Source organism: Vitis vinifera, chromosome 6 (genome assembly GCF_030704535.1).
Source record: "Vitis vinifera cultivar Pinot Noir 40024 chromosome 6, ASM3070453v1".
NCBI lineage: Eukaryota > Viridiplantae > Streptophyta > Magnoliopsida > Vitales > Vitaceae > Vitis > Vitis vinifera.
In genome coordinates this window covers 4,919,986-4,932,367 of record NC_081810.1, presented here as the reverse complement: position 1 = coordinate 4,932,367, position 12,382 = coordinate 4,919,986, and the positions used below count along the sequence as shown (strand labels likewise).

General features: G+C 37.0%; 3 protein-coding genes across 3 annotated transcripts; all 3 read left to right on the top strand.

Moving 5' to 3' along the window:
- The first annotated feature begins 918 nt into the window (after positions 1 to 918).
- LOC100854353 (putative leucine-rich repeat receptor-like serine/threonine-protein kinase At2g19230) lies at positions 919 to 2,633 on the top strand. Its single transcript, XM_003632106.3, has 3 exons — positions 919 to 991; positions 1,083 to 1,614; positions 2,078 to 2,633. The coding sequence occupies exons 1-3, from the start codon at positions 919 to 921 to the stop codon at positions 2,631 to 2,633; spliced, it is 1,161 nt and encodes a 386-aa protein (XP_003632154.1).
- A 3,736-nt stretch (positions 2,634 to 6,369) lies between these two features.
- Positions 6,370 to 7,345, top strand: LOC132253912 (receptor-like protein kinase At3g21340). The gene is made up of 2 exons (XM_059737280.1): positions 6,370 to 6,419; positions 6,757 to 7,345. The coding sequence occupies exons 1-2, from the start codon at positions 6,370 to 6,372 to the stop codon at positions 7,316 to 7,318; spliced, it is 612 nt and encodes a 203-aa protein (XP_059593263.1). The 3' UTR covers positions 7,319 to 7,345.
- A 61-nt stretch (positions 7,346 to 7,406) lies between these two features.
- Positions 7,407 to 9,176, top strand: LOC104879622 (probable LRR receptor-like serine/threonine-protein kinase At1g05700). Its single transcript, XM_059737279.1, has 4 exons — positions 7,407 to 8,101; positions 8,196 to 8,264; positions 8,338 to 8,409; positions 8,687 to 9,176. Exons 1-4 carry the CDS (start codon positions 7,407 to 7,409, stop codon positions 9,174 to 9,176), a joined length of 1,326 nt encoding a protein of 441 aa, XP_059593262.1.
- Positions 9,177 to 12,382: the final 3,206 nt, after the last annotated feature.

Below are 12,382 nucleotides of genomic sequence, written 5' to 3'. Positions count from 1 at the left end.
TTAGTTCATGGATTTAAACAATCCATTTAACTATAATGCACTACTTCCTAATTAAGAAATCGATTACACGCTTTGATCATTGAGGTAGGTTTTTTGTAGTGAGTGCACTAATGAGTGCTAGATCTAAAATACTCTTTTAAGACAATTGAAACTTTTATTTCTTAAAGTTCACTTTAATTTATGCCGTTTATTGAAAGTTGTTATCCTCTTTGTAGCTCTCTATTACTTGCATTATTTTTTTTGTTCATTCCATAGCAACCCGGAATCTTCAGTGGAGTACATATATAAGTTATAGAATAATATAAAAAGTCATAAACCAATATAAAATAGAATAAAATTACCAATTTAATCCAATCACACTAATGCACTAATAACATATATAAAAATGGCCTCTACTATAATAGATGTACATTGTAGCAGTGTCCCCATAACCAACTAATCTAGCATGCATATACCTCCATGCCACCAAACTTACAACAAGTTTTGCCCTCTTTGCTAAATATTACTCGACAAAATGCATCACAAAGTCTAAATATTTAATTTACGAGTCAAAACAAAATGGAGAATTTCGTGAGATAGAATACAAAAGAAAGAACATTTGAGTGCCACCTTTAGAACTTTTCCGAGAATGTACATAAATAAGTCACAAATCAAAGCAATTAACAAACAAGTTTATGGTAAAAAAAAATGGTTATCATATATAGTACGTACCCTTTGGAATGATAGAGACCCACTGGGTCCCATATATCATTGGTATTTCTTTTGTAATTGAACAGATTAAATAACACGGCCGGAGTCACCTGCATAGCTTGGTCCGCCCCACATTTGTTTATTAAATGGGCTAAAATACAGGATCCTATAGTCTTTAGGAAATTTCTTCCTCATTCCCCTCTCTCATCTCTTTTCCAACACCTGGAAATGGAGAAATCCATGGTGGTGATCGTCTTAGCGTTGGCTGTCTTACCCTACCAGCTTCAATCCTATTATACTCGTGAGTTCAAACTAGCAAAGAAAAATGAGTACTGATTTTATCCAAGTATTTATGCTTCTGTAATTGTGATTGTCTTTATGATTATGTGCAGCTTACGATAGGCTAGGCATTGATTGTGGGGCAACCAACACATGGGAAGATCCACTCACAAACTACTGGTGGCGGTTGGACGATGAGTTCATAAAAACCGGACAAAACATTCTCCTCTCTGTGACCACTAACCGTTTACCTTTGGAAACACTGCGATATTTCCCAGAAGGGACTAAGAACTGCTACAATCTGCCATTGGAGGTGCAAGAGAAGTATCTTATTCGAGCAGGCTTCTACTATGGCAACTATGACAATCTCTCAAAGCCCCCAACCTTTAATCTCGAACTTGATGGCAATTTATGGGCTACTGTCACTACTTCTCTTGGCACCGACCCCATCTATCATGAAGTGATATACATTACAAGAAAGGAGTACGTCAGCATATGCTTAAATCAAACACAGCAAGGACAGATTCCCTTCATTTCTTCCCTTGAGGCTCTATTCATTTACGACGGGGTCTACAGACTGATGAACAATGACACAGCTCTCTACCTGGAGAGGAGGACCAACTATGGTGCCGACCAAACTGTCCCGTAAGTAAGATCAACTTTTTCTTTGATGGTTTTATTTAATTTTCTGTTTTTGAAAAATAAATATCAATGAACAGTTCAAATCTCCGAAAATGCAGCAAAGGCATACACAGTTGTTACTAGAAAGGAAAATGCATAAATACTAGGGATGGCAAGTGAAACCCCTCCTTACCAAAACAAAAAATTAAACCTTGTTGTAGAATAGGCTGATATAGGAAATTCTCATATCCATCCTCTCTACTATTTAACCTTCTTTAGATTTTTTTTTTTTTTTTTTTTAAATTTCAAATCCGCTCCTTATCCAAACCTGTTTCATCATGACAAGACGGGGCAGATACTACCAAAAATCTGTCCTATTGATACTCAGAATATTTGTAAGCATGAGAATATGTAAATTAAAATTAGCAATTAGATTTACTTGTGTATTACAACTTTATATACTTGCTAACTCAACTGAAATTCACAGGGAACGTTTTGATTTTGGAGCTGAATACTTCAATCGATTTTGGAAGCCAGAACAGCTGCCAAATTATCAGAACATTTTCAAAGGTATACATAATGACGGTGGCTCAATGGCAGAAAACTATCCACCTTATAAAGTGTTGAACTACGCCATCAGAGCACAAAACGTATCAGACTCCATCTTCTTGCCTATCGATTTTCATGAGACGACTCAACTCTGGGCCTACTTTGTGTTTTATTTTTATGATGTAAGTCCGCTGCCAGTTCTAAACAATATGACAAAGCTAACTGTTTATATTGACGGCATTGAAAAGAACACAACAACAGTACGTCCATATGAAGAGTGTGTAGTAGTGTCCGTATACCCAGTTAAGGTTACAGGTACAGCCAATGTGACCATATCACCAGCCGCAGGAACCACACTGCCACCCATCCTCAATGCCATGGAAGTCTTTACAACAATTGAGGTTGCCACCTCCATGGCCAATCCTCTGCTCAGTTCCTGTGCATTCTTTTACATGCTGGTTTATCTTTCTGGGTTTGTTGCATGGTTTGGGTGAAATGGAAACCGAGTTTTGTGAATTAGCTACCTAATTTGTTGCTGATGCTTTGTTTATGTACGAGTAATTAACTATAAATGAAGGATAAATTTTAACCGGATGTTGTTTGATGATCACTAGTACTAATTAATAACTGGAACCTCCAATTTCATGGAACTCCAGAATGAGATCATCATCTTTGTTCAGCCTATGCATATGAGACAGTCAATTTTATTGGCCATTCCAACTAAACTGAAAAAATGTCAAGCCCGCAAGCTCTAACTCTCTTTCAACCTCCAATCTTCTGGTTGACATACCCTGTCACGCCCAAAACCCATTTCAAAGGTATGATGGTTATTTAACACCTCAAGCCCAAAGACTCAAAGTGGAAATGATACAAACATTCATATTGCAACAGAAAATTTACTAATTACCAAATTCCTGTTCAGAGTAGTATGACAAAATTCTAAAATTTCCAAGTATCAACTTTAAAAAAACTACACATCAACCAGAGTGTTATTGTCCAAATAACTCCAAATTCGAATAATTTAAACGGGAATTAAATTTTAACAATGTTTTAAAAATCGGACCGGACCGGTCGGTTCGATCGCTGGTCGGTCACTGTTCCAGTCCGATCCAATCAATTGGACTGGATTGGGAGTGAACTGGGGTCGGACCACTTGAAGTCCTAAGCTTGCAACCTCCAAAGTCCAAACCCTCCCTCCTCCCCCCGTAGTAGCTACCGCTCCGCCCGCCGCCAACGCGCCGCAGCCCGCAACACTCAATCAACTCCCGCCGACAGCCGTTACAAGACGGCAACCCTCCCTGTCGTCACCTCTTCCAGTCTTCCCAGTTCCCCATCGTGACATTGGAAGCCGACGTTGGAAACCCCTCCCTGTCGCTAAAAGCTTGAAAACCACCCCGACTAGTTGGTACCCACCCCCCCCCCCCCCCCTCCCCTCCCGATTGTAAACATCCCACACCCCCCAGCCGCCTATAAACCCCCCACCCCCCGGCGTTTTAGAGAAAAGAGAAGGAAAGTGAAAGAAACGGAAAAAGAAAAAAAATTGTCATTATTCATTCAATGTAGTTTCTTTTTCAAATAAAAAACTCTGTCTTTCTAGTTTGATATTTTTCTTTTTAGAGGTTTAATTAATTTGGTAAGTTAACTAGTTTCTTTACTAATTTAGATAGAATTTATTAATTTATTAATTTTAAATAATATATAAAATAATAAAATTTATATTTATTACGTTACCGGTTCGACCGTCGGTCCGATCAATGAACAGTGAATCGATAACTTTTTCAATTCAATGATTGGTCCGGTTATGAAAACATTGAATTTTAACATCTAAACAATGTCCAAAATAAAGTTTGAATCAAAATCCTAACAAAAAAAAAAAATCCCCAACTTAGCCATCACTCCTCGTCCGAACTGAGAGTACTTGAAAAATTATCAACAAATGGCATAAGCTTAAAACTCAATAAGGAACATCAATACAGTTTCATGGATAAAATATTTTCAATCATGATAGCAAATAGGAGACATAACATATACTTATTTTCATAAAAACTTTGAATTCAAAATACTAATACATTCAAAACTTTTCAACAAAACTTTCTTATATCCATTTCAAAACAATTTCTCATCAAAACCAAATCGAATACATTCAAAATATTTTTATTCTAGTTATTGTAAGACAAATGATGTCCAATTAGGTGGGACTTTACAATTAAGTAACTAGTTTCAAATTTGTTCAAGTTAAGATGAACAAAACCAAATATCAATAATTATAACTCGTTGACTAAGGCCATAAGGTCAACTATTATAACCCGTCGGCTAAGTTAATATAATATCAACTATTATAACCCATTAACTATTACCAAAAATGTCAACAACTATAACCCGTTGACTAAGGCTATATAATCCAAAGTCAAACATTTTATTTCATTAATTCAAACTTACAAAACAAAATATCATATTTCCTCAATTTTTTATTTTTCTTAAACAAAGAAAATTCTCAAATATATTTTCCATACAAAACACATATTTGATTCATACGTAAAGATAAAAATAATATTTTTACACATTTCAAAATACAATATAAAAAGGAAATTATTTTTTTTTATAAAAATCTGCATTAATTTCCCTTACTTTGAAGAAGCACTCAAAATCTTGAAGTATTTAATTCTGAAAATTTTCCTTCTCACCTAGCATAATATCATACACAATATTGATTATTGATTATTTATCCAAATATATAAATTTGAAAATCCTAAAAATATTTTATTTAGTATTAGGGATCCTAATTAATTTTTCATGCTAATATTATTACTACCCAATGTTATTTTTCAACATACTAAACAATAATAAATTAATTTAGTGAGTTTCCAAATTATTGTAAAATTCATTTTTTTCCTAATCTTACCCTCACTATGTATTTCTTTATATACTTAAATTAAATTAAAACATATATTATTAATATTTCATTTGTTATCTTAAAACTGAATATTATAATTTTTATTAATTTTTAAATTCAATACATAACCAACTCATTACCCTCCTATCTTTATTACACACACAAACCCTAAGAATAAAACAGTAAGCCTCATGTTTCTTCTCATTATTTATTATCATGATAATATATTTACATATATAATATTTTCCGATGCCTAAGTCAACACCTCAGCAACACATGTGTACTCCAATTTTTTTATTTATTTTAATCCCACAACATTGTACAGAGCCACCTACACGCCTCTCATTATTTTTATTTTTTTTATTTTTTTCAAACAGTACATATATATATACACTTTTTTTTTCAAATCTAAAGCCTACACAAACGATTTATTTATTTATTTTCTAAATCTAAAATTTCTTTTCTTCCATTGATTTTTTTTTCTATTTAATTGAAAATTTCTAAATTTTCCTATTTTCATCACAAATTAATCCACATTTATAAATTTCTAGTCTTTTGATTTAAAAATTAATTTAACATACCCTAATCTAAATTGAGACCTTCCAAATAATATCTAAAGTTTTTAAAACTAATAAACGAATATAAATTATTAATTTAAGGATTAAAATCTTACCTGAAAAATTGATCTTCAAACCCTGAACCTCCAAATCTTCAGTCTTATTTTTTCAGATTTTAAATATGAAAAAGACTTTTTTACCCTTATTAAATTACTTTAATTAATTAATAATTTCTAAATTATGATTTTACCCCTAAATTGGTATGGGGCATTACATACCCAACTATGCAAACTGCTGTACCTTGTGGAACTTCTAGAGTAAACCATCCTTACCTAATCTATGCTTCTCTGGGGTGCTGCTCTTTCGCATCAATCCCATACAACCATACAGTGACAATAGATCGACCACCTCAAACTGCCTATTCAAGGACTGCATCCGGCCAATACATGGAACAATTAATCTGGTAGATGAGATAGTATTCCATACATATTAACACAAGTGGGAATGGAAGTCACCATCACAAGTGTGAATGCATTTGCGCCATATCATCGTCAATTTATTATAAAAACAATGTAAGCTTTAGAACATATTGTTACAGACAAGCTTATAAACTCCAAACGTTTATTGTAATAATCATTAAACCGTGTGAGCCGCGTTTGTGAATACATCATCAATCGATAAGCCTAATTTGTTTTATTCCACCAGCAATCTCCTTTTAAACCCAGTTTAGATTCCTTAATTAACAGATCACTAAGAGCATAAGCTTGACTCAATGGAGATATGGGTGTTGTTGTTTATGGTATTCTTTGCTTCAAAAACCCTCTCTCAAGGTAAGCCCATTTAATTTTAACGTCTAAAACAAGCTTTGTTTCATGGTGGACAGTTACTAACATAGTTCAAAATATATAATACGATTAGCTGGTGATCTCTTGCTCTTTTTCATCAGTTCTCCTCTCTAGTCAGTCTAGTGTTATTCACTGTATATAGTACTGGTATACTACTTTTGGATAGTGGGACAATGAAAAAGAAAAATTTGATCATCTGTTTTAGGTTTTCTAACCATAACTTGTGAGAAAATTTCACAATGTTTTGAATGAAAACGCTGGGTATAAGGTTCAACACAATGCATAGATTGCAAGTCTCTTGATTGGTACTAAGTATTTTCAGTGCAACTGCTATACTAGATACAACGGATTGGGTGAGAATTGATTGTGGATCTGAAATCAGCTATCCAAGCGAAGAAATCTGGTGGCAGACAGATGATGAGTTCATCAAAACAGGTAAAAACAAACTGGTCTCTCGCAGAAGCTACAGCAGCTTGGAGCTACTCAACACTCTCAGAGTTTTCACACAACAAAACAAGAACTGTTACACTCTGCCTACCCCAACACCAGCCAGATATTTCATTAGAGCTGTGTTTTATTATGGCAACTACGATGGCCTTTCAAAGCCACCGACCTTTGACCTTGAGTTTGATGGAAATAAGTGGGCTACTGTCGAGACTTCTCTCACCGATCCCAGTTATTATGAACTGGTTTATGCAAACAAGGGCGAAAACATCAGTGTCTGCTTAGCTCGTACTTACCGTGACCAGTTCCCATTTATTTCCTCCTTGGAACTGTGGCCATTGCCTGATAACATGTATGCTGGCATGAGTAGAGACTCGGCCTGGCTTCAAAGCTATCGTTACAACTATGGAGCTAGTGACACTGATTGGATCATTGGGTAAGAGGGACTCTTCTAATTTTCTGCTTAATTTGCTTGGTAGGATGTATGGAAAAAGAATGAACAGAAAAGAAAATGTAATCTTGTGTGATATGGGATGGATCTGCAGGTACCCCACTGATGAATACAATAGAATATGGAAACCAATGATACCAACTGGCCTGATTCCGGTAGTGGCAGATTTCTATTCCCTATACTACACAACTGTTGAGTATCCTCCCACATCTGCAATAATCCAAGCGGTCAGAGCTCCGAACCCAACAGACACGATCAGTTTGCAGTTCACGTTTAGCAAAACCAATACCCTCAACCATGTTGTTGTGTATTTCACAGAAGTTGCTTTCAATATTAATGAAACTAGATCCTTTGATTTTTATGTGAACAACAAGTTCATGGTAACAATCAGGCCAGAGTATGAGAATTGTACTGATGCATGGGCCAATGCTCCAACAGTGGGTGCAATGGAGGTTGAGCTCCGGCCACCTATTGACTCTGTTCTTCCTCCCGTTATCAGTGCCATTGAAGTGTACACGGCGAGTGATCCTCTGGTCACCATTGGAACATCACAGGATGATTGTAAGTTCTTTGTCTTCGTATTCATGGGTTTTGCATATATATATGTTGATGATGTGAGTTTGCGGTTTGTTCAAACAGTGGATGGACTGGCAGTCTTGATAAGCACCTTTGAGCAGCTTGAGGGGTGGAGTGGGGATCCATGTCTCCCTAGTGACACCATATGGCAGTGGCTGAACTGTATAGGCAATGACCCTCCAAGAGTAACCTCCCTGTATACTTCTTCACCTACAACATCACATATATATGCCTTTGTTTCACTGTAGTTCCCCTGTTTCTGATAAAAACATTACCAAATTGTGTTGCAGAAATCTCTCAGGGTATGGACTGGATGGCTCTCTCCCTGACTTCAGCCAAATACAGGCTCTTGAAACCATGTAAGTCAACCATTGTCTATGCCATTCAACTTTCTTCCTTGAAACTTAAAAATATTTCTGCTTTTTGTTTCAGAGATCTAGGAAATAACAGTCTCGAGGGTTCAATTCCAGATTTTCTAGGAAAGCTGCCAAGTTTAAAGCTGCTGTAAGTTATTCATACACAATAAAATACACTGCATAAATGTAAAACAGATTCTCACCGCATCTATAAAGCTTTTACATTCCCCTCTTATTGTTTTGCTTTTTCCTTTTTTCACAGTAACCTCAGTTATAACAACTTCTCTGGTGAAGTTCCTCAAAGTATAACCAAAAACAAGAAAATAAAATACCAGTAAGTAAACTGCTCTATCAAATTCCTCTTCATTGAAGAAATATTTATATATATGTTTTTAAGTTCTTCTACTTGCCCACCTTCTATGCAGGATCAATGGGAACCCAAGCCTACATCATCACAAGGGAAAAAACTTGGGTCTTATAATTGGCTTGACCATTGGAATACCTGTAGGACTAATACTGGTGTTTGCTCTTGTTTATTTCCTAACACGAAAAAAGCCAATGTCTGGCCACGGACAAGTTACAATAGGATTGGGTATGAGTCAAGGTAATGGGACTGCTCAGGGAAAGCCTCAAGAGGAAAATATTTCAGTGAGTGCAAGCACAGAGGGCCTGATTAAGCCATCACAGACTAACCAGAATGTTATGGCAATGCCAACAGGGGAAAATGTTTCATGGGCAGGGAATGCTGGAAACGGGCATATTAACCCAATGCCTGCTGGAGAACACATTCCAGTAAGTACAGGCCCTGGAAGTATTAATCATCCATCCGAGGTTCCTGCAGGCATAGACAGGGCAGAGCTTGATGAGCTGATTCGGTTGCAACATGGAAACATGGGACCTCATGGAAGAGCATAAGCCTGGTGCAGCTTGAACTGCCTGAGCCACATTTGTATCAATCAGAATTTCTTTACAACAGCTGTAAAAATAAAATAAATAAATAAATAAATAAAAATAAAAATCCCGGTTCTCTACTTTTGTATAACCTCGAATATGTACAGCTTCGAAATATTGCCAACTCCTGTATTTATTTTCCATTTCAAATACTTAATTTGCTTGCAAACAAGAGGCTAGCCACTTGCTGCTACATTTGTATTCAGTAGTTCTTGCCTGGTGTATGGTGGTGATCATCAAACATCTAACTGAATATTGAACCAACTACTGGGTGAGTCCAGTACGTAATAATATTCAAGGGACATCCCCTGAGAAGTGAGAACTCCAAAACAGAAGCAACTTAACGTTGCACCGTCCTGTCAATTGATAGAATCAAGAATTGACACGTTTCTAGATATTTCATTCAAATCTGGAGAGCAATAAGGTAGTATATATCTGATATACTGATTCAGATAGCTGGGTACTAGAGGCCACTGGATGACATGCAATCAGAATCTCTAGTGGTGCTGCATGAACAGCACTCAAGTCCATATAAACTTAGGCTGCCTATAAATCAATGAAGCATTTTACAGCGGCCTCAAACATATCAGCAGTGGCACAGACAAAATCCTCAATTCTTGACCAACACTCAAGTTTCCACCTCCTCTACAAAATCCGCTCAAATAGAAACAAACAACTTCAAGGGTTTAGCGTGGAGTCACTGAGTGGGGCATTTCAAATGTTAACAACGCACCTACTCTAGCCTCTTCTTCAACCTCCAGGCTCTACCATGCGGCTAACTTTTCTTGCCATGTTGGACACACTTCCCACCTCAATGAGTTAATAATTAAGGTCAATGCAAGTAGAATCACAGCAAAAAATGCACAAGATTGATGATTTCGTAATGGCTTCTTGTCGGCTAAACATTGTAAGAGGCTTCGATTAGCAAACATGATTGGACTCAAAAACAGTTAGCTTTCGCTACACACAATGCTTTGTAACGGACAAGCATAAAACCTTCAAAAATATATTTTAAACGTCAAAACTTGGAGAGCTTCTGATCGGATATGGAAATATCAACACACCATAAGCCTGTTTGTTATATGCAAGGACTAATCTCCTTTAAAGCCCGGCTTCGACTTCTTAACATATAAACAAGGGACAAGCCTAAATGGAGATACGGGTTCTATTGTTTCTGGTTTTCCTTCCTTTGATTGCCCTCTCTCAAGGTATTCCCATTTCAATTTTACCTAGTAAAGTTGAGACCATCCTCTTCTATATATTTCATTAAAAATAATCTATTTTACCTAATCCAAGCTCTCTTAACTATGTACTGATTATTTCCAATGCAATTCAAGATACATGGGACTGGTTAAACATCGACGGTGGATCAGAAATCAGCTATGATGCCAGAAATGGACTCGAATGGAAGACAGATGAAGATTTCATCTCAACAGGGAAAAACAAAATGGTTTCCATTAGCAGTTACAACTCATTGGGGCGACTCAACACACTGAGGGTCTTCACAACACAAAACAAGAACTGTTACTCTTTGCCCACGACAACATCAACCAGATACTTCATCTGGGCTATGTTTCATTATGGCAACTCTCAAAACCACCAACATTTGATCTTGAGTTTGATGGAAATAAATGGGTTACTGTTGTGAATTCTCTCAATGATTACATTTATTATGAATTGATGTATGCAAACAAGGCTGATAACATCAGTGTGTGCCTAGCTCGAACTCATGATAACCAGTTCCCATTTATTTCCTCCTTGGAGTTATGGCCAATGGATGACGATATGTATGAGGGCATGAGTAGAGATTTGGCCTGGCACCAAAGCTATCGGTATAATTACGGATACTTATGTATTACCTGAAATGGTTTCGGATGAAAATGCAACTAGATCCTTTGATATTTACGTGAACGATAAGTTCAAATTAACAACCAGCCCAGAGTACCAGAACTGTACTCTTTCTCAGGTCAGTACTCAAGTACCCTAAATGTTGAGCTCCAGCCGACTGCAAATTCTACGTTGCCTCCAAGTATCAGCGCCATCGAAGTGTACACTGCTAGTGATCCTCTTGCCACCATTGGAACATCAGAGGATGACTGTAAGTTCCTCTCTCCATCACCCTCCCTCATTATCTTTCATTAGTTATAAAAGTACTTAATGGTGAGGTTGGTTGGTGGTTTGATCAAACAGCAGACGGACTGGCAAGTTTAGTAAGCAGCCTTGAGCAACTAGAGGGATGGAGTGGGGATCCATGTCCCCCTAGCAACACCGTGTGGCAGTGGTTGGGTTGCAGCGGCAATGACCCTCCTAGAGTAACCTCTCTGTATCGTGTTCATTTACGGGCCTTGAATAAGAAAATTCACACGACTTCATTCTAACTATTAACCTTTTCCCTGTCTAATTCTGATCAAAATATAACATGAATGTATTGCAGAAATATCTCAGGTTATGGCCTAGATGGTCCTCTCCCAGACTTCAGCAAAATGGAAGTCATGGAAACCATGTAAGTCAGCAACCCACCACTACACCACTTTGAAACCATCATTTTCTTGGACTTTCTTCCTCAAAAGTTTAAAATTGTTTCAGAGGTCTGGCATACAACAGTCTGGATGGTCCCATTCAAGATTTCCTTGGGAATCTGCCGCATCTAAGGGTCTTGTAAGTTACTCTACAACAGACAGCATGCACATACTACGAACTTCCGAGTGTAGAACATTTTTACCATTTCTCATGATTCTCTGACCCTTTTGTTTTGTGATTCCTGTAGCAACGTTCGTGATAATAGCTTTTCCGGTGAAATACCAGAGAGTGTAACCAAAAGCAAGAAAAAAAAAAAGATAAGGTCACCGTAGGACCAGAGCTTCGTGGAGTTCCTAATCCAAGTAAAACTTTTATACTCAATTTCTGTCAATGTGTCTTACCTTTTTTGCAGTTTAAAGGATAACCCAGGTCTCCATCACCCAAAGAGGAAGAGAAGAGAGAAGAGCTCTGGTGATCGGTTTGGCAGTTGGAATACCTTTAGGACTGACAGCAGTTTATTTCTTAGTCCGAAGAAAACCAACGCCTAGCCCTAAAAAACCAGAAGCAAACGCAGAAGCGCCGGCTAAGCCAACGGGAGAAAATATTCCAGTTGGGAATGCTGGAAAAACGGATCAGGCATCCTTGGGCAA